This window comes from Empidonax traillii, unplaced genomic scaffold (assembly GCF_003031625.1).
Source record: "Empidonax traillii isolate 1590-97213 ecotype Southwest subspecies unplaced genomic scaffold, ASM303162v1 scaffold1062:size201915, whole genome shotgun sequence".
NCBI lineage: Eukaryota > Metazoa > Chordata > Aves > Passeriformes > Tyrannidae > Empidonax > Empidonax traillii.
In genome coordinates, this window is record NW_020956255.1 from 84055 (window position 1) to 109696 (window position 25642).

The 25642-nt window shown below is 34.9% G+C and overlaps 1 protein-coding gene across 2 annotated transcripts in view; it reads left to right on the forward strand.

The window, feature by feature from the left end:
- The window catches only part of MEI4 (meiotic double-stranded break formation protein 4), a 73016-nt gene extending 48786 nt beyond the window's left edge, over positions 1-24230 (forward strand). For both annotated transcript variants that reach the window (XM_027904484.1, XM_027904485.1), the window contains exon 5: positions 23668-24230. In XM_027904484.1, coding sequence (XP_027760285.1) covers positions 23668-23919 — 252 coding nt within the window. In that variant the 3' untranslated portion in view covers positions 23920-24230. The remainder of the gene's footprint in view (positions 1-23667) is intronic.
- The last annotated feature ends 1412 nt before the right edge of the window (positions 24231-25642 follow it).

The following is a 25642-nucleotide window of genomic DNA, read 5'->3' on the forward strand; positions in this document are numbered from 1 at the left end:
CTTGATATTTGGCTAACTTAAAGCTGGATGGGTTGGATTTTGCTGAGCTCTATGGGTTAGCATGTGCTAAGTCAATTATTTGTGAAATGCTTTATTTTAGTTGAATGTTACCCTTTAAACTTTTGCCAAGTTCCCTTATTTTCTAAAGTTTGCCAGTTTGTGGTATTTGACCTCCTGAGAAACGTGTGCAGTGTCTTCTCCCATGCACTCTCTCAAGATGTAAAAGAACTGAAGACCCTCCTAATAAATCCGGTGTGCAGATTTTTGGAACCTTGTATAATTTTACCTAAAACCCCTTTGATGAGCTTGTGGGGTGAGCCTGGGGTCTAGGGGGAAGGAGGCAAAACTCCACAGCAAATTTCCTCTGCTTCTGAGTTCTGGAAGAAATTGAAATACTATTCAGATTAAATGTGTGGATGTTAGTTTTGGGGAGATTGGTATAATAAGGATGTAATAATGCTAGTAGTGCAGGAAAGAAGCTTAACAGAAAATTTACAAAATTTGACTGAATTTAGAAAATTACTAACACATCCCGCAATCAGAATTTCAAAATGCAAGAGGTTAAAACTCTTCTTCAGGCAGTAATAAAAATTCAGGATGTAGCTTAGCTGTGTCCTGGCAGAGATTTAAACAGGTGACTTTTTTGCACAGAAGTGACTGGTTTGCATCAGAGGAAGCCCTTTTGGGGATTTAATTTTTGGAGTTCTGTAGAGTCTGTGTTTCTCAGAGAGATTACTTCTGATGTCTCTGCTTGTATTCGGTATTCACTGTAAAACCTGTGTATAATATATCTCACCTATAAAGATGGAGGAAATGGTAATTTCAAGAGAGGGCTTGAAAAATGGTAGAAAAAGGCAACTGAAGACTGGACTGCACCACTGATCTTGTAGAGCTGTGTACAGTTACAGTGGTGCTGTATGTGTGGGTAAGGATCCGAGTAATGAGTAGACTACAGCTGTGTTCCCTTGAACAGTGTTTTAGAGAATATGCACTGTTCTGGGTCGGTTTATGCTAATGACATTAATAATATTTGAGAGCCTTTTTGCTCATTTTTAAATGTTTCTATTTATCAAAAGAACTGTTCTTCAAAATGTGTTTTAGCATACATTTCAACTTCATAAGATACTTCTTAACCTCCTTGAAAACTTTTTGAAATGCACCTGAAAGTTAAATTATATTATTGATTCATGGATTCTGAGGTCAGAGGGAGTAATTTAGTCCAAACACCTTCCTACACAGGCAATAGATTTTTTCTGATGCCAAATTTAAGAATGTGTTATTAATACATCAAATCTGAAAGCTGTTATTGATTCCATTCATTGTTTAAAATTATAATTCTCCTCATTGTTTAATAATAGCTTGTGAGTTTGGGCTTTGTCCATTTTAATTTTATTGCCTAAAATTAAGTGAACAACTAACAAAAAAATGAAGCAAAAAAATCAACAAAAAGTCCTGATCAAGATTAATAGAATATGCTGAAATAGTATTACAGCTTCAGAAAGTTACATAATGTTATGTATAAAGTTATATAGTAAGTTAGATAAACTATGAACGAAGTGTAAGCAATTGTCCAGCCAGTTTTATGTCGAATCAACTTGAATCAATAGTATTGACTAAATATTGGTTTGTTTTGTTATTTATAAAAATTTTTTAAAATATTTATTTGAGGAAGAAATCCATCTGGGGGAAACAAAATTTTTACTACAACTCATGGTCTAATAGCATTCTGTATGCTGCTTTGTTCAAAATTTAAAGACCAGATCCAGAGCCTGCTGCAATCAGTAGAGAACTCCATTTTTCAGTCAAATTGCATTAAATATTTGGATTTATAATATGATGGCATTATACAGTTGCTGAGTTTGAGTTCTCTTAAAATAATAGAATTAAATTAAAATTAATTTGTTTACATAAGTATAATTGAGGGTTTTATCTAGCAATTTATCATTTTTACTTCTTCTCCTTCACAAAGCCATTACTTTGTATCACTAATTTTTATTATGACCATATGCAAGGCATGCTTTCATCCCTTTTTATTGTTTATGAAACAAACTCTTACATAATGCTAGCTGTACTCAGCAGTGATGTTTGCCTTGGTTGTCTCCTACTTGGTGCTCTGGAAGACGATTCTCTCTCCGTATTCACATTTAGCAAACCTGAAGTACTCTGTTTGCACCTTCAGACTTTTTATTGGCCACTTCTGTTGTGATTTCTGTAAAAAAGTATCAGCTACGGCAATGTGTATTCAGTAAGAAATGCAAATGTTTGCTTTAAAGAGAAAAGAAATCTTAATAGGGTAAGATGTCTGTAGTATTCTATAGTCGTTTTCATGTCATCCATATTTTCTTTCTCTTACTGCTCTTGTTTGAACAGCTTTAAATTGCAATGTGATACATTCAAGGAAGAAATTGAGTAGGGATTTTGAGGGGTTATCATGATACCCAAAAAAATGGTATTTGAGATTGGTTCAGCAATTCCGTCTTATTCATTCTTAACAGTGCTGGAATGGGGAAGAAATTTTATGTTTTTAACCCAACCCCTGCAAAGATATATACAAAATAAGATTTACTAAACATTGAAAAGTACATAACATAGTTGCCATGGCAAAGCTATTCTTTCTGTTGACAGACAGAGCAACTGGGAGGGCTCCTACTTTTCCATATGACCATCAGTACCCCATCAGTCTCAGGTCTTGTGGGACAGCATCCCAGAGAGTTTGCCACCAAACCTGTGAGCAGCACCTCTCCCTTTAAAGCCCTTTAGAATCAGTTGCTGACTCAGCACCTTGGCACATCTTTTATCATCCTGAGGTGCTTCCTGATTGATTCTCCTGCCTAAAAAGTGAAGGCAGAGGAACCAAAGCAGGGCATTTTAAATATCTTTGCTGGCAACTTTAAAGTCATTTTGCTATCACTCTTGCAGGTATGAGAAATTCTGTTAGAACAGCAGACAGCATGCAACATTCTTCTAACTACATACAGCACCACCACCTCTCCACCCAAAAGATCTCAATTTTTCATTGGTTGTATTGTCTTTAAAGATGCATTCCTCCTGCCCACTTCTTTCCTCGAATAAGCAGTGCAGTATTAGGAAAGAAGGTGACTTTTTTATCTCCTTAATCAGTATCAATATACAGATGTGAATTCTCTGTGAGCAGCTGAGAGTAGTTTATGTGCACAGAAGTGATGGCTCCCAATGAATTTCTGCACATACAGGAACTGACATAACATAAACATGGCAAATGTTACTGTAATCTGTGCACAAGGCACTGATTTTTTATTTTTTTTTTTATTGCATTTGACTCATAGGAGACAGATTTCTAAAATTTCATTCACAAAGATAACTTGCCTGTAGCCATTTGATCAGTAATATGTTATTTGTAAAATATCAGCCTATGCTAAGTCCCAAATTCCAAAGAAGATTTAAAGTAAAAAAAAAAATGTAAAGCTGAGTCTAAAAGACCAAATTATTTCAAAGGAACCTGTTTCCTCCAGTAGGAAGTTAAAGGAGCCAGAATTTTCAATCAAATGCATCATGTGAAATACCAAGATTTTCAGAAATTTCTTAGCTATCAGTGTAGCTATAAAAATAGGTTGACAGTGCATTGTCTGTGGGTTTTTTTATGCATTAAATTACTTTGAAATTGAGGCATATTGATTTAACTGCCCTTGTGGTATACTGAGGGTCTGCAGGAGCAGCAATGGATAATTCTCTTATCGGATTCTAATTGTTTCTATCATTGGCAACTGAAAAATATTTTTTTTTTCTGAAGTCTGAATAGTTAAATGTAAAAGCATTTTATCTAAAAAACAAACCCTGAATCAGAAATCCAGTTTCAGTTGACATATTTCTAACAAGGCCTTCAGGACTTTGTTACTGTAGGGAAATGGTAACAATTAATATGAAATTTAGTAAGTGCGCGTCTGTCTGCTAAGTTAATAAATAAAACATTGATGGGTTTTATTACTTGCCAATTGTATCCAGGAATGCAAGCAGTGAACTGTGATACTTAAAATAAATTGGCATCTTACAAATACTATTTGAGAAATAATTATAGTCCCTGAAATGATTAGCCATAATAATAAATTTTCTTTTCCCACTTCTTCATGCTATTTTAAAAGTAATTAACTATGTAAAAGTAAACTTATGTTTTTGTAATTTAATCAAATAGTGCAAAGAACTTTCTGAGGTAGAAGAAAGGTCTGCTTCCTTTGATATTCTTTATTTGCAGTCCAAACCATGAAATACTATGTTTGTATTGAACATAACACTTTTTTGCGCTGGAAACCTTGTATTTTCATAGTGTTCAATGTGAATGTAGGGACCAGAATTGTGCTCCAATCAGTTGCTAACTGTACAGCATAAAGGAAATTTCTTAGTAGACAGACCCCACTGCCTTTTTGGCAAAAACATTATTCTTTTGAAGTAGGTCTTCCAAGCAGTGATCTAGGGCTTAATATACACGTTTGATGTTTTAACGTGGGTTTTGACATACATTCATGGTGAGAAGTACTACAAAGGTGCTCTGCAAAGTACTTGAGAGCATCTCTTAATGGAGTGTTAGGCTGTTGCAGCTGATGTTTCATATCCCCACTTTTTTAGTTCTGTCCACAATATCATAGGGAATAGAAATGTCTTTTCCTTCCTCCACTTCAGAATTGCAGCAGAAACCATTTTGTACTATTTCTGCATTGTCTTTTTTTCAGAAGTGCTTATAATTTTCCTGCTTATATTTAGTAGGGTATATTTGTTTTCATCTGTGGCTTTACTTTTACTCCTAACCAATTTTAAAGTTATTTCTTTTGATTTTGGTTTGTTTTGGGGGGGTTGTTTGTTTGTTTTTACTCTGTTACTTATACTCTGTGATCCCTTTAGCTTCTCTCGTCAGTTACTTGCATTACAATTTTTACCTCACCTTCACTACCATTCCTTACCACCTCTTCTACTTCCTACATATAGATTATTTAATGTTTTATCAGCAATTTCACATTTTCCTTTAATGGGTTTACTTTTACATCAACAAATGTTTCCATTTCTGATGCTGATACTTGGAAAATTCAGCTGACATTCTGGCAGGTTACAAGGAAAAACAGTGACTGCTGTAGTTTATCATCTTTAAGATAAAGCTACGTATCTTTCTGAAAGACAAGTAGATTCACTTTCTGTGGAAAAAAAAAAAATTATTGTTTTTTTTCCTTGAACTTTCAGATCAAGCAGTGTGGCCTTTGTGGTCCTTTCTAGATTTAAAAATAAGGCTGTGTGAAAACTTTATAATATTTAATACTTTCAGTTACAGAATCACTAAGAACTTGGAATTATTCTTTAAAAGAGGTAGAATTACTACTCTGTTTTGGTCTATGTTTCTTTGCTATAAGAACTTTAAGTAAAAATATTTGTTCTGGAAAATATTAGTCTGATTTTACATGCACTTTCCAGCCTTTCAAGGGCAGTTGTGCTATAGAAATACCAATGAATGTGTGTGAATTGGGTATTATGAAGAGTAAATATGTCATAAGATATGAGTGTAGAAAAAAAATAATTTTTTTGAGATTTCTTCATAAGCAAAGCAGCTGCTAAGGAGGATTTTTTTTTTTTTATAGACTGTGTAGAATTTCAGCCTTCTGCAGTCTGATATACACAAACAAAAATAGAAATAATAATTCCTGTCACAAACTTAATATACAAATAATATACAATATGCCAATAATACGCAAACAAGGAATGTCTAGTTGTAAATTCTAAAAATAAATTACTTCCATCCTAATGGTTGATGGTTGTTCTTACCATCTTGTTGTTTCTGGTGCTTGATTTGTGTGCCTGCTTTTAGATATTTGAGACGGAGCAGTAGATGTGATTTCCCAGTTAGGGTGTGCTGCTCCAAGTGACTTGGTGAGTCACTGTCATTGTCTGTTTGGCTTTTTGCTCTGAACCAATTTTTGCTGTCTTTCTCTAATCTTTTTGCAACTTTGTTATCTTTTCATTGATAATTTTTCCCTGCTATCTCACTGTATGGTTTGCCTTAAGAGTGTTGATTTTTCTAGTTTCAGAACTTTCTATTTTTGATTGACTACTTTTAGAAGCTAAACTTCTATTCATCTAATTTTTACTAAGTATTCATATTTTTGTTTTGGATGTTTCTTGATTTAAAAAACCCAAAAGATTGTCTTTGTACTGTTAGTTAAAGAAATGAGTGTGTCTTAAATTTTATCTTTCTGTGCAGCTCACCTGCATTATTGCAGTTTACAAACCCTAAGTGGTTTCCTTAGTGAAGCACCTGAACCTTTTATTTCAAGTTGGAAACTGGAAGGAGGAGTCAGTACATAAAAGTGCTTCTGATATCCCATTTTCTCACAAAGAATTACTTTCTTAGGAATAGATAGATTTGTACCACCTAATTGCTGATTTAGACTAACAGGTTGTGCTGTCCTTCACAGCTTACTATATTCTCTACCATACTACTTGACATACTGCTTACATAATATTCATATTTGATAAACAAGCACAGCAAAACCAGTGTGGGAATAAACACAGAAAACACTCGTGTCACTTTACACAACATTTGAACAACATAGAAGGGTTAGCAGCACAGGATGTCTTCTGTCAGACACATTACCTTTTCCCAGTGTCCTGGAACCAGCCAGGAGAGGGTTAATTTTTGCAGTAGCCAGGAGGGGGCATGGCTGGGACACAGAGATTTTTCTGTACGACCTCACCTCATTGCTGGGGGTGGGGAGAAGGGGTCCCTTCAGTTGGCACAGCATGGCGGAGGGAGCTGTCAGGTGGTGTTTCTATGTGAATCATTCTCCTCTTTCTTCTGCCCTCTGTTATTAGTGCTGTTGCTGTTGCTGTTACGGTTCATTTTCTCATCTCATTGCTGTTTCCAGTAAATTGTTCTTGTCTCAACCTGTTGTGCCTCCAGTTTTCCTCTCCCACTGCCCACTGCAGGGGGAGGGGAGGGAAATGGGGAAGTGAGCAAGAGATAGCCTGGTTTCAGTAGGAACACTGAATTGGAGAATGCCATTCCTAAACCACGACACCCAGTCTTGCTGTCTCATGGTTTCTCATCAAAACTGTCCTTAAGTATTGCGTTATTCTAATTTTCTTATAGATCATTTGTATTTGTATTGAATTTACTCCTCTTTCCTTTCATTTGCCTTCACACCGTGTTATCATCCAGAGCTCATTCCTAAGAGAGTATCAAATTTGCACTCGCCTTTTAAGAATTTGTATCAATATGTTCTAATGTTGTATCTTTCTAAAGCAATTCAGAGCTTTATTGTCTCCATTGTGAATACTGCAATTATTGGAGTAATCACTGTACATGAACTATTTTTAAAAACAAAGACCAAAAAAATACTTTCAGACATTCATAAAGTCAAAATAAATCTAAAAAATGTATCTATATTCCTGCAAAATTATTCCCACCACTCAGTGACTGTCTTCTCAAATGCTTTTAATATAAATGCAAGGAGAGCATTCCAAAAGAACAAGTCATTGACTGCTATTCAAAAATGCTTACAAATATGAATATTATAAAACCAGTAGAATGGCAATTACAGTCTGTGTAGAATACTAATATGCTACTTAGCATGAAGTGGGCCTTTGTTACAAGTTCATTTTATAGGTGAGGCAATGTGGATTGTTTTCGATATGAAATATGACAGGCAGCGATATTAATAAAATCTTGTTATACATATTGCCATCGCTTAATATGCAATTAGGCACAATTTTAAATACGGAGATAAATCATACTGCATGCAAGAGCAGCAAATTAAAAACTACTCCATGTATTTTGTCATTATTCTTTCATCAATTAGTGTAGCAAGGTGATGCTAGCTATTGTAAATTTGAATTTTGAAGATTGCGGTTAGTGTAATTTTTACTCATTAATGTAATAAATGATTATTTTTTTTAACCCTTAAGTGTTAATTCTTTAATGCCATTAATCAAGTACAGAAAATAGGCTCTTAGCTATTATTTCCGTGAAGAATAACTGTTCTAAAATATTATTACAATTGCGAGATAAACAGGTAAAGATATAGATGATGAGTTATGGCAAAATTGGTCATGTGATACTGTCTTCTCAGAAAATAGGTAACAGACTAGAGAAGGTTTGTATAAACCCATCAGATTTAGAGACTTGTAAAGTTTTTTATTTTGAGAGAACAAAGGATTGTGATATAAAGAGCAAGCAATTGAGAGTTTACAACAGAAATCTATAAAACCAGCATATAATGCAAATAAGAAAAACTGAGGATTTTTTCTCTACCCTTTATCTTGTGGCAGAACTAGATTGAAATTTGAAGGTAAGAAAAAATCTTGCATCTGAGAAGGAGAAACCTTTGTTCAAATGTATATCTGGTATATCTTCTTTCCTGATCTTCAGATCCTGCACAAGAATTTTCGAGCTACATACTCTATATGAATAGTCCATGAACATTCTTGTCATATATGCTAATTCTGTGTAATCTTTTTTAATTTTCTACTTCACCTTTTATCTTTGAACTATTGATATCACTGCAGATGTGCTTCTCCCTAGGGCAGAATTTTCTGTCAATACTTTGTGCTTTTCTGAGGATCCAAATCTAATGGATCCTAAAGGGTGAGTAAGAAGAGTAAATTCAGGAAGTACTGAGATTCTAACCTATGTCTTGTTCTTGGAAACTGCCAGAAGATGCTGCAGTTTAAAAAAGGAGTCCTAAACATACTAAAAAATTAAAAAACTGCAAATTTTCTTTGAAAACTCTCACTCAGTGTTTCTGTGTGTTTCCAAAACTGTTTCAGTTTTTGAGAAGGAAAATGCTGCACCTGTTGGCAAGGATGAGATGATCAGATATGAGTGTAATAATTGTCACAGTAGTCTCCCACCTTTGAATGCTGGTTGATTTCAGAAGCAATGCGTGTGGATAACTCACATGAACTGTTAGGCTTTTTTTTTCTGCTATAAATAGGATGAGAAAAACTGGTTTAGGAAGAATGTTCTATTGACTCTCCCAATTATTAGTCCTGATAATTATCAAATATATCTCACTTTTTTTTGCTGTTGTGCACTTTTGCTTGACAAAAAGGCAGTGTCTTAAGTCAGTTGGTATGAACTCAGTGTACAAAAAGAGCTGTGAAAGGAGAGATGTTTGTCCCAAACACTGACAATTTACAGCTGATGAGAAAGCTGACTTTTCAGGTTCTATTACCTTTTTTCAGCATTAAGAAAAAATTCTCCAAGCTTTGCACAATTTCTGCTGTTAGTAGTAACTTTGTCAGGTAACTCTAATAAAGCCAAAGAAAGGCAGCGAAAGGCATTGACTTTATCCAGAAGGAAGTCTTCAGTCTCACTTTTCGACACCAGCAGAAGATGCATATACTGTATCTGGCATCACTTTCATTATTACTATTCAAAGATCAAGGAGAATTACCTTTGGAATGGATTGAATTCTTTCAGCCAACCTCAGGATAGACAAGCTGGCTTGCAGATTTGGCAGTATTTCAAAGGTTTTTTTTCTCCTCAAACTTGTTACACTCCTTGTGATGCCACAACTGACATGCATTTGTGACTTTCCCCAAGCATGGGAATTCTACCTCTTCCTCTCTGAAACATCTTTTCTTTTTTCAGTTGTTTGCTAAGTGAGAGCGTAGGAGAAAGCGATGCACTTCAAAGACTCTTTGGAGAATCCACTGAATCTGCCCCAAATCCCTCTAGAAAGTTAGTTGTCATCCTTATGAAAGTCATGAGGGGGTATTTCACTGTTGGGCATGTGTATTCTCTGTATGCTTCTGGGATGAGCTTACGTGTTTTTTCCGAGGCTGATCCCATAGATCTTTCAGCCAGTCATTCATTTTGGTTTGATCATAAGATCACTGTTCGTCCATTTCAAGAATGTCCCCTTTGTCAGCAGATGTTGGCCAGAATATCTCTCTGTTAACAAGGCTATTTTAGATCTTGCAAAGTCATTATCAAAGTCTCAAGTTTCAAGTTATGCAATGAATAGATAAATTAAAACAAAACGAAGCCCCAAACCAACCAAACAAACCAACATAGGTTGGTTGACTCTTCATTTGGTTTGTGTGAAGGAGCTTTGTTGTTACTTCTGTGGCCACGTGAATGTGACAATAAGTTAAAGGAAGCAATGGTTCTTTTGTCAAACAAGATGTACAGTTTTCATGAAGAGTACCTCAAGTTTGAGTCTGTGTGTGTACCTAGAGAAATACCTTTCTCAATAGTCATCTACCTATTGGTACCTTCATTCTTTCTAATGACAGAACAAGCAAGGTCTTTCTTTTCGTTGAAGATTTCAGAACCACATTAAGATCCCTTGGCTTAACGACAATTACTTTTTAGAGGAATCCAGTTCTGTGGATCATACTTAGTGAGTCCATACTTTTTTACTGTTCCACATATACAGACAGAGTTGGATCCTCTGAAATAATGGTTTTACACCACTCAGATGATGGCCTAGTTTGAGAAAAGTTTGATAAGATACCTACCTTCACATTTTAGTAGACATACCCAAAAGGCCTGATACATTACTCTACTTTTTTATTACTATTTCCAGTTTTGACTATAATCCTCTCTTTAATACGTGCATTTACTCTATATCTCTGTGTGTACATTTGTTTTATCACAGCCAGAAGCTGTTCCATTTAGTTTTCCTTACTGTCACCTGGAACTGCTGTTAACTTTTCCCCTTTTAAAGGATGATGCTCATGAAGATCTTTCATAACAGTTTTTCTTCTTATCTTAAAAACAATTGCAGGTTCCTGTAAAAGGAAAGAAGGCTATTCAACTCATAGGTGCTTGCCTTTCCCCCTCTCCTCCCACCACGCACACACACACAAAAAAAAGAGTGGAATTAAAATCAGTCTAGAAGCCAGATACTAGGTTTCTTTATCTGCACATGAGTATTTGAGTTGGTAATTCTGATACAATTCCAGACATTCAGGAGTTGGGTTGGGAAAAAAAAAAACAACAAAACACAAATGATTTCCTGCTTGTTGCTAAATCCCTGTCACTTGGGGACAAAAGTGTTTGGAAAAAATGATGGGGCATAATTTATTCTGGAAAGAGATCGTAGTTATTGAGAAAATTTCATGGGAAAGTAAAGAGACATACAGAGTGGACAGAGTGGTAATGGCTCAAGGCTGACCTTGCTGAACACTAACTAGACTGAGATGCCACTGAGGGAACAGTAGGTGGAATGAGTCTAATTAACCCTTTTAGGATTAAGGAAGTCAAAGTCTTTAAATTCTTATTGTCCAGAGTATTGAGAACTGAAAAGAACATTAAATGAACCATAGTTCTATATGGTGATAATCCCATCTCCTTCCTCTCTTGTAGGGAATATAAAATACACAGTATTAAGGAAGAAAGATTAACCTGTGACAAAACCAAATGAGAAATTGTTACATTTCAGACTGGAAAGCTTAAAAGCTTTACTAAATCAATGACTGTGTGCCCATATAGTATAGAAGAACCTTAATTCAATTTAAATGAGTTAAGTCTGGTCACAGAAACAGTCAGAGCATGTGTTCCCTATTGGTTATTTTGCTGTCATCAGGGGAATCTTGAAGGAATGTATTGCATGGCTACTTTAAAGCCATAAAAATGTGGCAGTATTCTCTTTCTTATTTGTTCACACTCTGCAAATTGCTGCTATTATCCCAGAAGATTTCCCTGTGCTATAACACACGTATTAAGTGAGCACTGACAGCAGTGAATGCATGAAAGCTTGAATGGAGAAGAGTGACTTTCTTCTAATAAAATAAGTTTGAGCATTAAAATAGGAGATTTTCTTTGTATTGAGGCTGGTGTCTTTCACTGATTTGTAATGTTATGCTTACTATGCCAGATAGACCAGACCTTCTAATAACTAGAAATTTGCTAGGAGTCAGTTACAGCATAACAAAGATGATCTGTGTACCTCAGTTCTGATAGGGTTTGATTTTGTCTCTTCTGTGCTCTTTTAATGAGTCAATCTGTAACGATTTTCTGTCGTATTTTTGTTAATGTATTTCCTGCAGTCATCTGAAATAATTTTGAGGAGCAAGGTGGCCTGTGTGTTTAGTATGATTTGTTAAAGTGATCTTTTAATATTTTTCACAGTAATTTAAATCTTGCCTAATAAATTGAGCAATTATGTTAAATTGCATTAAATTTACAGCATTATATCTGTAGCAAAGAGAAAAGAGGAATGCTATTGTGTCACTGAAGGCACTTAAAGAAGCTTTGCTACATTCTTCCATGTATTGGCTACTGGTAATTATTACCTGATTGTAAATAATGTCCTACGGAAAATAACGTAGCGATATTTTGAATTATTACATCTGATCCACAGTTAGGAACATGCCTTATTTCTTGTTCCAGATGATTTACTTAAAAAAAAAAAAAAAATTTGTTTCCAACTGAAGCTTAGCTTTTTCTTCAGTTTGAAGATTTGCTCATTTTCTACTCTTGCATTTTATTTTATTTTATTTTCCTCAGTACCATGTTCTTGTGGGAAGTTCAAATCAAATAAAAATTATATTTTGTCCAGATTCAGAATTCAGAGACATGGCCCAGACTCACGGTCATGCCAACTGGACACTTGCCTTCTATTTTATGGAGATGGAGGAGAGAAAAAATAGAGAAGAGACAAAAAGATGGTGATGGAAGTGCAGCAGGGAAAGGAATGGCAGAGCAGGTTGTAACTGCTAAGGAAGACAAGAGAGGTTTTCAGATGCAATTCACCTTATATTATCATTGGTTCAGGCCATCAGAGGATATCACAACCTGAGCTGAAATGTGGATTTTAACTCTTATTTTTTACAAAAATTAGAACTAGATGATCTTTAAGGTGCCTTCCAACCTAGGCCATTCTAAAATTCAGTTCCAACAAATGTAAGTGTGTTCTTGGCTTCCAGTGGCATCACTGACACGTCGTTCTGTTGCTGCCATTGTTTATGTTATTCTCTGCTTGGTTTTTTTGATATTTTGACATTTCTTTTAAGGAGCTGTCATACTACATTCACATGAATGACAGTGAATTTCTGGAAACTTCAGCTTGCTGACTGTTGTCAGGGTACCTTATGGGCCCCTACAAGTACATTTATGTCAGCTTTCTCTAGCAGGTCCACCAGACAGTTCAGTAATTTACCTAAAACATTGTATTTTAGGTTTCTCAAGGCAGATTTTGCTTCATTGGGCTTTGCTCAGATCCTTTTTGACTTTCAATAGACTTCAAACTCCAACTGGGTTGTTGTTTCCAATATTTTTCTGGAATTGATGCTTCTGCTTCGGACTTCTATCTCTGTAGTTCAGTTGCAATAGTCTCCTTTTGGGTCACTCTGCAAAAGAGTGCACGTCTGGTCATTTCTATCTCTATTGATAAAACATTTATTTTATCTTTATTGATAAAATCATCTGTATTTTTGCTGGGGTATTCAGCTCTTAAGTATCCAATTCAGCATCAGAACATTATGCTTCACACAGATTCTGTGAAAGATAAATGAGCTGCTTGTCAAGCTCTCCACTGGTGTCAATTCTGCATAGTCTTACTGAGTTGTGTTGAAACTTTGGCATAAGAAATTATACCAGAGTGAAAAATCACATGCTTCACTTGCCATATGTAAATCTTCCTAGATTTTCTTTAGGCTTCTTCTAGGTCATTTCAAATCCTGGCATTCCCAGATTCATCCTTTCTTGATAGTATCCATTCTAAAGTGCTGCTCTGGAGCTCTTAAAAACCTTCTTACACTACTGTCTGTTTACACTACAGTGCTGCTGAAGCAGTTGGAACAAACATGCAAATTAAAAAATATGAAAATTTCTAGAAAATTACTGGTTTGGGGCTTTCTAGAAGAGTCTAATGGATAATTAATGGAAAAGTAAAATTTGAAAACAAAAATGTGTTTGCTCACAGTCATACTCATTTAGTTTCTGCAAAGCCTAAATAGATTGTAGAGAGCAATCTATTCTGTTTTATGCTTTATCACACTTTTAGTTAGAAGATGTATTGCTTCTAAAATTAAGTTTTAATGCATATCTATAAACTTTGAGATACACTGTGGTGTACTCAAGATTTCAGAACATTTTATATTTTGTATGATTTTCAACTAAATATGTTGATTCTGTAATTTCTCACATAATTAAGTTGAATAACCAATGTTTTCTATGTTAAATTCTATTAATCCACTCAAGATTTATTCTACATGCATATTCCTCAAGTTTTAAATACAATAAATAAGGAAGTAGCACTGCTTGTCAATCCTGCCAGATTTTCATGAAATTATTATATCCTACCATGTCTCTTGAGTCTTCTTGTTAAAGCTGGTATTTTCTGAAAATTCAGAGGTTGTTATGGGATTTGGTGACATAATTGTAGTGGAAAGCAGATGTTTTAGACAGATGCTAGAACTATTGAAACACCGTTGCTGTCTTGTTTCAGTCATATCTAAGGGAAATATTAATCCATTTTAGGAAAATAATTTGTGAAAATATTTTATTTATGTGAAATACAAATGCTTTCCTGAAGACTTTTTTCTGTACAATAACTGTTTTTTCCTGAAAAATAGCATTGCCTTGAATAGTTACAGAATATTCAGCCTCTAACTATGGAAGAAGAAAAATAAATGCATAATAAGAGGGAAACCTATCTTCTTTAGCAGTGTGCTTTTTTTTGTCTATTAAAAGTGTACAAAGACTTTGATTCATTGGATGAAAGTCATTCAGAAAGCAGATGTCGCTTTTTTTCATATAAATATTATGCTTGTGTTTCAACCAGCTTTGTCCTTTTCCTCACACAGGGCAATGCCTAAAATCACTCCTTTTGCCCCTTCTTAGGTCTTTTGTTTTGCCTTGTTTTTTCATGGCTTTTCTGTTTTCTTTTGCAGCAGATAAATACATGCTGAGTTTTAGGTTAGTCCAAACCCTCCTATTTTTGCTTACGTTTGAGCTTTTTTGATTTGCGATTCTGAACCTGGATTTTATCTCTGGCTTTGGAGGAAAGACTAAAGTGTGGGATGCATATAGTTACAGTGGTTGCAAGCTTCCAGAGCTGAAAACAAGCTTTAACTTGGTCCAAAAAGTGGAATATCTTCTTTTCTGAAGTAACTTAGCTTTAGTAGTGGGTAGGGCAGCAAATTAGACTGTGAGACAGGAAAGCATGAGAATGACACTGCTGTCAGAGGAGAGGTCAAATATTCTGCTTCTGACAGTGGTTATAGTAGACATTCAGGTGGGAGTTTGGAGATGTTTCCAGGATCATTCGCCCAGAATGCAGCAATTTGGGCTGTCTAAGAAGACTGGTGACTGTTTCTTTCATGTGTTTCAGGGGATTTGCTCATATGACTGCTTACTTTTCTTTCACCCCGTGCAAGCCTTCAGCTTTCACAGTGTCCCGTGGCAAGCAGTTTAAGTGCATGTTGTATGACAACCTTGTAGCAGCCATCTGCCATTTGCTGGATTCAGCTGATGCTTTCCATTACTAGTATTGGAAGAGGTAATTTTAGTAAGTCAAGCTGAATGTGAGGCAAAGTTATTATGCTTTTAGGGAAAAAAAAAAAAAGCCTTATGAGTTGAAAAAGCATGTTGAAAAGCTTTTTTTTCAAAAATTAATGAATTATTATTAGGTACAAATAAATGTGTACCTTGCGTTACTGTCAGCATTGTCTGCTCTGATAGAGCCATTAAAGCAAAGTGATTGCTATTCATTTTCAGTGTTTCTCTGCATTTTTTCTAAAGATAGGTAAACTTCTGCCAATAAATCTTTTGAAACTAATATAGCTGCATTTTCCAGCAATCCATTGTTTTCTGATATGATTTTAATTGATACAGGACTTTTTATTGTTGCTATTACTCAAAAAAATTTTCTTACACTAATGTCAGTCTTTACGTAGAAAAATGTTATATCTGTGATGTTTATTTTCAAGACTTGCTGAGATTACTGGCCTTGATGTATACTTCAAGACATTTCTTGTAGGTTGAGAATATGATTTCTATATCAACAAACAACATCTATTATTTTAATGATATGGTTATTACATGTGGTACTCCTACACTTGCAAGTAGGCAAATCCCCCAGAAACAAAACCAAAAAACCACAACAAAATCCTTTAGTACTGAAGAGTTCATAACTGAGAAATTTCATTAGATTGTTTTTGCTGGTTTCTCCCGATCGTGACTTTACATTGAACTGTCTGATCTAGAACTTCTTTTTAAAATTAGACTTATGCTTAAGTTGCACATTTGATTTCGAAGGGCCCACATCATAATAGATACATTCACAATCTTTATTTCAGATTCTTTGTTGGAAAACAAAATGAAACAAAACAATGTATTTCTCATGCTTCAACTTGTAAAGAATTAATTTTTGTAATTTTAGAATAGACTACAAAAATAACATTCATGACAGAAGTGAGAGTTGACATATATTTCTTGTAGATTGGAGTAAAATATGTTTATAAATTCCCATTATCCCAAGAAGGTTCATACATTCATATTCTTTGTTTGTTCTCTCTAAATGGTATATCTTAGTGACTTATATTTTAGCTTTCTTTAACAGGATAAAAGGGATTGGAATTTTCTTTTCAAAGCTTTCTATGTTTTTGTTACGTTACATGCAAGGCAATAGTTGTGATTCTTACTCCAAAATGGAAACGTCAATGCTCTACTGCTGGTATATTTAATTTCTTACAATATGTTGAGGAAATTGTATTACTAGATAAGAATAATATTGCTTAAGATGGCTTGGGAATTGCTTGTCATTCTGTGTGTCATAGTAAGGGCTGGTAACAGATGACCCTGGTTAGTGATATGTGGAAGAAGCACAGTGCACAGATGCCTCAGGTATAAGTATCTTCCTCTTGGGCCATAGCAAAGAGAACAAACACTTGAAATTCTATAAAAAGTGTTTTCCAGGGTAAGCCAAGTTGTTGTGTCTGGACTGATAGTATTTTCGCAAGCTTCTTACTGTTGCTTCTGAAACCTCTGTGGCATGAGGCTGGCTGGGACATCTAAAGTGTTGTTGGCAGGATGTTGCTCAGGACCAGACACTGCACATGCTGTAGATTCTATTGTTCCAAGAGTTTAGCTGATGGTCCTCCTCTGGAATTTAACTTTCACAAATGTTGGTAATTCCTTGACCCTTTCTGCAGTCACATTTGGTCTTGATCTCTAAGCAGAATAGTTGAACCTTGGGGAGCTACTTGAGAAGAAAATGATACTCAGAATGAATAAAGATGATGTAATTATAGTTTCAGAACCCACTGAATGAAAGATCAAAATATTTTGAAAATTTAGGGTGGAGGTATAAATTTAAATAAGGAAATTAGGGTGATGTGAATTTTGCTTTAGGTACTGAAAGAGGGCATACATCAGTTTGAACTTACTTGGCAGGTGAATATTGACATGGTTACAAGGATTATGATTACTGGGAGGGATTTCAGGAAATAGGCTTTTCAAGTCACAAAACAAAAAGCAATTGAAGAGAAGTGCTAATCAGCTAAAAGCTGAATCCAGTGTCATGAGAATTTGTAATTACCTTTTACCTAAACACAATAGTATTAAAAGGATTCTTAGTAAAATTTTTCATGCGTTCCTGCCTAACATGTTTTAGGGATGCGTATCAACATATTATATAAACACTAAAGAGCAATTAGAGATAACTTTCTATTCTACTGTGCTTTCTTATACTGTGTTTTTGTTGGTTTTGTAAATTTTAATGATCCATGTAGAAGTTATTCACGTGATTGTGGAACATCCAGTTAAAAGATTTCTGTGTTATTTTGAAGTAAAATGCCTACTATCCAAATAACATAGTGTACTCCAAAAAAATGTCATGTTTAACACTTGAACACAGCAATGGGTAACCTGGATAGGGATTTCTCAAAAGAAAAATGAAGGGTCAAGAAGAGAATTTTCTGTGAGAATTAATTTAGTTTATTCATAAATGCGAATGAACTGCCATTTGAGGAAATGATTCAGTCGTTCTTGAAATATATTTCTATTAACCTCTGATTTAGACTGGATGGGTATAGTAAAACAATGTTGATTTTACTGAAAATTTAAGCTGGTCAGCATTCCCTTAGCAAACACAAAATTTACTAAATGGTGACCACTTGTTAATAGAGTTTCCAGTCAGTCACTCCTTTCTTATTTTTCATTATGCTAATTTAGAAATTTTTTTTCTAAAAAGAGATACTGTCAAATATCTCTTCACTTAGGAAATAGGTTTTATAATTATATACTTGTTAGAACTGCAGTGTTAAAGTACATAAGACAGTTTTAGAGAAGCCTCCTCCTATTTGCAGGCATAGTGAGCACAGAAATAGTTTTTTTAATTCTGTGAATAGCAGTGGCTGCATTTAGTATGTTGTTTAGTTGACTTGCCTTCCTTTTAATTCTAGGTGAAGTATTCTTTCTTATTACCAGAAAGCCAAGACAGCAAATAAAATAAATCAACAGCAACAAAAAAAGAGCTGGGGTAATTGTGCATTAAGCAGCATCTCCAGAATTGTGTGTTTCTAGAAATTTATAAATCAAGCTCAGACATTTTCTATCATGCATTCCCCACTTCAAATATTTTCTAGTAGTTTGTGTGAGTCCTGTGTTCTGTGTTACCCAAGACATCAGCTTACACTCACTCTGTGGCTTCCTAGCCCATGAATTTGAATTTTCTTGCCAAGAATTCAGTCTGCACATGTTCATTCATGCCTGTACTAGCAGCCACCTGCAAGGACGCAAAGGGGCACTAGGACTACTTGCTGGGATGATGTGTTGGTCAGTGGTAGTCTATGTCAAGAAAAATGTCTGCTCTTTGTTTCTGCCTGCTCTGGAAAATTCGTAGCAGCTTTGGCTACATTTGCTTTTCTGAGGAGGGGACAGGGATGGGGGATTTTTGCTGGAAATGACTAGATGGCAGATTTGGTTCTGTTCTGTCTTCCATCCTCCTTAACTAAGTGGTCACAACCCAGCAACTGGTGGTGCTGCAGTTCCTACTGCCTGTACTTCCCTTAGAAGGCAAAACTAGCCAGGCTTTAGCAGATCCTGTTTTTTATTTCAGTCTACCCGTTATGCCTCTCTGAAAAATATATACCATGTAAAAGAGGAAAAATACCAGCTTTCAACTTTATATTGAGACATAGAGAAGACACCTTGCTAGCAAAAAAAAGTTATATCCCTGCTGCATAGGAAAGGTTTTCCAAGAAACTGGAGAGGCAAAAGTTGCAAGAAAAAATTTACAAGAAGCAAAACTGTTAGAATATGATGGATTGAGAAGATTTGGGCAGAAAACTTTTCTGCTAAGATAACTATCTTCTAGAAGTGTTAATTTTATGACTTCCTAAACAGCAGAAGTGTATAAACACTCATCTTTCCAGTTTGATTAAAGTTTGTATTGATATGTCAGTATTTTATATAGCATTCTGTTGTGTATAATTATTTGTTGCAACATATGTTTAAACTTGGTATCATCACAGGACTTTTTTTTAGTCTAAGCAGATTTTAACTGAATTATAGAAATAGAAAAGGAGGAAAGCTTTTTGTCATTCATCAAACATAATGGTGCTTCTAAATTAAATTTAATTGTTTTAATTTTGTCGGAAATGTCAGCATTTCAGTCTTCCATTCTAAACCAAAAAGATTTTTTCCCCAGTTAGAACTGTTTCTGTCTTATTCCAGAGAGTGTGCAGGTGTTGATGACACTTTGTCCATTGCCTACATAAGTATCTGAGCTGCATGGAAGCAAATAGTAGTTGCCATGAAGATACTTTCTTTTCATCTAATTTTTATTTGCACCGGCAAAGTATTGTCTCTGTTCTGTGGGTCCTTTGAGATATAAACGGAATAGAAGTCACTCGCCTATACTGAGAAAGTAGTATCAGTCTTCTGCATGTGAAAATTCCAGGCTCACAGACTTCATCACTAGAAATATGACTTGTGACTGCTGAAATGGCCTAAGAATTGTAGAGAATTTCTTCAAAGCTAAATTTATTCTCCTTTTCTTGTTTTATATTGTTGTTATTAAGGGCATTTGAATAAATTATATGAATGTGCATGAGCAACTAAGAGAACAGAAATACTCTATAAGTGCAATTTAGAATTGCACTAATCTATTTCGTGATCTGTTCAGTAAGACTCCAGATCTGTCCAGTAGGAGAGCAGTGGCTTAGAATTTGATCCAGGGCCATCTAAGCTGTTGTTTTGCAAAGAGGAAATATGAAAAAGGGCAGGGACCTAGAACATAGCGGTTTCCTTTAACACATTTGTTCATGTTCCTGTGATAGCATTGTAAAGAAGACAGGTAAGAGAACTTCTTCCCTGCTTTCAGTTTGTTTAGTAAATATGCATTCTATTCCACGTGGTTGCCCTGTAATGTAGGAGAAGCTTGGAGAATTAATTTCAACCAAAAGCTTTGATACTTCCTGCATTTTGAACTTTTTAATATAAATACATTAATTCTGATTAGCAGATCATCAGATCCAGTGAGGAGGTCCTTGTAACCCTTGTTTCCATCTCATGTAAAGCTCAGTCTTATATAAATAATACATTTTTTAAAAATTATTTAACTCTGAAAAGTTTGTATTGAGAAATCATAAGAAAATAATTTGAAAAGTTAAATTAAAAACTGAGGAGCATAAAAATGCATATTACTGCTGGGAAACACATTTGCAAGTACTTGGTGAGGTAAAATTGACAAGGACTGGTCTCATAAAAAATAGTGTCCAAAATCCATATTGCATACCCATCTGATCTGCAAGAAGAGTGATTATGTTAAAATTCATTCTGAAGAATAGTGTTACTTAATATATTCTGTAATAGCAGTATATATACGAGGGTTGCTAATTTATAGCCATACCTTCTGAACTTTCTGGGAGGATTAGCTCTGTGTGTGTGTGTACACGTAGATACACTGCTACCCTCTTACACGCACTGGTGGGCAAGATTAGTAGCTCTATTATGTGACTGTGCACCATTAGGTAACAATAAAGATATCCCTCCACAAATTCTGTAGCATAAGTCTGCATGGGTAGTAATTGCATCAATTAGTGCTATGGAAGACATCTAGTAGAAGAAATAGACACGTTTTGTTGAGATTATTAAATGATTTGGAAAGGTTAATAAGCCTTGAGCCAGAAAATGTTCTAGACTGATTCCCTGCCCCCCCCCCCCCCCCCCCCCCCCCCCCCGGTTTTATAATACAGTATTTCAAAGTGCATTTGTCTCCAGAAAACCAATTACCTCAAAAAATACTTCCTCCTAACATAATCTTCCTTTAATGCAGGGGAAAGCTAATTAGTTAACTTGTAGCTTCTATTATCCGTATTAAATTAGATAGTTTACTAAGTTGCAATTAGTTGCAATTTTCAAGACCTACTGAAAGTAACACAATTGCCTAACTACTTGGAAGAGCCTGAGGTTACAGGAGTAAGTGCTGTGACAAAATTTGCCTCTGTAATACCTGTTATATTGATTTCTCATTTAAGAATCAAACTAAGATTATTGCTTGTGACTTTGTACGTCTAATATCCAAACTACAGGAACTAAAAGCATAGAATATCATATTTGCTTCTACATATATGTTTATAACATAGTCACTTTTTTTTTTTTTTTTTTCTGGGCACAGTCACAGTTTATCGTTGTAAAGAGTTTCAGGACATGGTACATCTGATGTTCTAGTTTAGAATGGGGTGAATAGTATCCTGCAAGACCGCAGGAACTACTCGGTTGCCAAAACTCAGACATCTAATACCATACTGGATAACCTAAGGTGCACCTCCCAGCTTACAGCTGCTGACCCTTATGTGAGGCTCTGCCCATGATATGCCTTGGATAACCTTGGATACCCTTGAAATGGCAATAAATTTCTACATTCAAGCTACTGAGTTCCGCCCCCTGCTTCCCTCTGTCGGGCAACTGTCTCAGTTTGCTGATGCCTGTGTTTGGTCAGATGACCCCTACACTGAAAGTCTTAAAAGAAGACTTTGTGGGGCTTTAAAATCATCAATTTCATAGAAATTCAGTACTAACAGTTATTGTCTCAACTTAGAAAGCTATAATTTAGTCTAATAAGCAAAATAATACGTTTATTGCATCACTCTTAGTGCACAATTAGGCATGATTGTCCAAGAGTCAGATGTTGGGTATTTTTTAAAAACAGACTGTCTATTTACCTCTGGTTGGGAAGGAGGTTTTCCCTAATTGTTCACTTTGATTTACTTGGATTTTAGAAGTATGTAAATACTTAATATTGTCTTTTTATATTTTTTACTGTCTGTTCTGATAAGAGTGTCAATACTGAATTCTTGGCACAGCTTTTGAACTGTAGATTTTTCTTACCAGGTTCTAGAGAGACAGAACGGGAGTAGACAAGGCTGGGGATAATGTGTTTTGGTAATGAACCTAATTTTTAAGAGGTCTAGAAAACTCAGCAAAATTCCTTTGCTGTGTTGAGGTTTTGCAATAGGATGGCTGTGGTCTCTTAGTATTGTCCCTGAGGTGGGTGTCTACCTGAAAAACATTACCCTAGATTTTAGTTTTAAGAACTACTAGCTCAGAAAGTCAAGGTGAGCAGTCTTCCACAGTTTTACCTGAGGAAGGTAAAGTGCTGCCTTTTTGTCTAATGGAATCAAAACCAACTTGCATTATTTGTAAGAACCATGATTATATAATAAATTTCACACTTCAGAAAGTCTTACAGTATGTAATTTAGTCTGGGTAAAATTGTTTGATCCTTTTTCATAGACCTGTGTCAAAGCCTGGACCCATCTGGCTTTGTGCCTGGACCCATCTGGCTTTGTACCAGCGACGTAAACAGTTTTTTAGACCTGCTAGAGCTGTCAGTCCATTTTCTAAAATATATAATTAATTTTATAGAAGCTATGGTTTTACCTTTCAGTTCTGATCATCTACCTACTGTAATTGCAGCCATTTTCAGAACAAAGTCATCTCATATGTTTGGTGGATTTTTGCTGTTAAGGGGGACACAGAATTTCATTCCAGAGAGACAACTCCCCAAGATTTAAGTTTTTATCTTACCAGTTATTTCCTATGTATGGAAAAGATTCGGGAAGCTCCTGTTTAAAATTCCAGTTTCTAAATACAGGACAGGTAAATTTATATTGGATAAAGCTGTGAGATTTTAAAAATTTTTTAGTTTGGCCAATGAGCTTATTTGACAAACTGACTCTTCCACTTTAACTGACGCAGAACTGGTTTGTTTATTTTCTATTGAGATGGAGAATTCGGACTTTTGTTTCCTAGAGGTGTCAGTTGAATAGGTGATCGTCTATATTTAAGAGTAAAAAGTTCTTTTTTGCTTGTTGTTTTCTTCCTCAGAAAACAGAAATCCACCAATTCTATGTCTAAAACAAATAAAGCTGTTATTGTTTTTTTGGTTTTTTTTTCTGTGCCTCACTATTGTATGTCACAGCCTGTGAATAATTAAGTAAAGAAAACTCTCTTTGACTCATAAAGAGGGGATTATGTTGACTTTTCGGGGTGTGATGGAGTGTCAGTTGTTTGGCTGTTACCACCAGAAAGGAAGCACTTCTGAGAAACAATCGTACCGAATGTATAACTATTCTGATTATATAAATACTACTGCCAATTTTAACAGTATTCCTTACACTGCCATCTGAGATGTTGGGCTGCAGAAACACTTTCACACTGTGCTTATGTACTGATTTTTTTTTTATCCCCAGGTCCAGTCTGCATATGACATTACCCAGTATGAGAATGTTTTTCCTTTGTGCATGATTCTGGAACAACTTCTTCAAAATGAGACAGAAGAAAGTAATGCTTCTAGCTCAGACTATGAAGGAGAAGAAAAAATCAAATTTCTGAAGAACCTCGATCAAATTATTCTTCACCTCTCAGAGGAATTCCCTCTGTTTTCTTTATATTTATGGAGAATGAGTGTTCTTTTGAACTCAGCTCAAATGCAAATTGATTAAAACGAGAAGCCTACTTTTTAACAGTGCTTTTGTTTTGGGAGTATGCATTGGAAGGTTTTTGAGCCAGACAGGAAAATTGTCGTTATTGGAAAACATTTACTTTAAACTACTATTCAATACAGAAGTTTCAGAGATAATGCAATTTATTTCCGATCTTAAATATAGAAAAAAATGTAATAATCCAGGTGCCATTGTGAATAAATGCTGTTTCTTGTAATAGAAAACAATATGTTGGTTTTTCTGTACACAGAGAAAGCAGAGCAAAGAAAGTTGTTTCAGGTGCTGTTTAAAATAAACACTATAATTTTAAAGTGAAGTCATAAAATGTGTGTAAAGATTCCAAGTGAGGAAATTATTGCCTGTCCTTTAAGAGTTGTATAGCATATGTATAATTTAGATAGAGTGTGTGGTTGGCAGAAATAGAAATGTTTCTTTTTAAACTTGGTAATTCATTATTACACATACTTATAGGACAGACTTTGTTACCGATTTAATCAAAACAGTCATTACCTGAGCAAAATAAAATCCGGTGCTCAGTTTTACAACTCTCTTACGCTCGTATACTGTTTGGCTTTACTTGTGTGTGCACAAGTGTAGGCACAGTAGGCTTAATTCATTCTGAGTTGAGTAATGATTTCAGAGATCTAATCTGAATAAATATAATTCATTTAGTGGTTGCTTTAAACCTCTCAGTTCAAAATTAATGAGTATTGATAAAATCCCCTTTGTGTATTTTCATTTTATCTAATTTTTTTCCCCTGTGTGATGGTATTATGTTCATAGTTATAATTAAAGTAAAATATTTTAACAGCAATTATCTTAACATCAAAGGTCTTTATAGTCTTCAATAATACCTTAACAGAACTAGAGTATTTAATAAATCTAGAGGATAGCTATTATGATAAACTTTTTTCTCTAGTGACAAACAACATTTTAATTTTAATATGTCTCCTAGAAATGCATATTTCCTATAAATATAAAAAATTTTGAGCACTAGTCCTTATCCTTCTCCTTGCACTTGTTTCATCACATCAATTTTTATGTCAAGAAAATTCTCTGAAACACCACTACCTTGTTAATTTGAATGCATTTATTTTGTAATAAACCTTTGCTTTATAAATATGTAGAATACATTGATATTTAGAAAGCAGGTGAATTGGCAGGTGAATTACTGTGACGGTGAATTGGCTCCCCAAAGTACGTTTCTTAGTTTGACACTGGCCACTGTTCTGGTTCTTAAACTTCAAATTTGGTATCTCATATGGTAACATTAATTTAATGCTTTCTTTTAGTAAACTGTTTTTCAACAGAAATGTTTGATTTACAAGACAAGTGTTTCTGAAAAGTCACATGACAAAGTGAGATGAGTTTAGCCAAACTAAAGAATATAAAGAAAATAAATATGTAAGCTTTGCAGCTACTCAGAAACTACTGTGCCCTTTTTGTTACTTCTTTACTTGCTTGCTTGTTTGTTGCATTAAGGTAAGAGAATCAGTTCTCCCTCCTCCCTCCACAGCACTAAAAGCGTGATTACAAAAAGAGCAAGGAAAGAAGTCAACAAAATGAGCTGTTATCTAATTGATATAATTTTCTTTTTTTCAAAAAAGCTTAATTCAAAAGTAGTTTGTGAACAAAAGACACAAAACACAGGAGGATGCTGGCATCTGTATAATAGCAAAGTGTGTGTATTTCAAGTCTCTAGTTCTGAACAACAGGTTCAGCA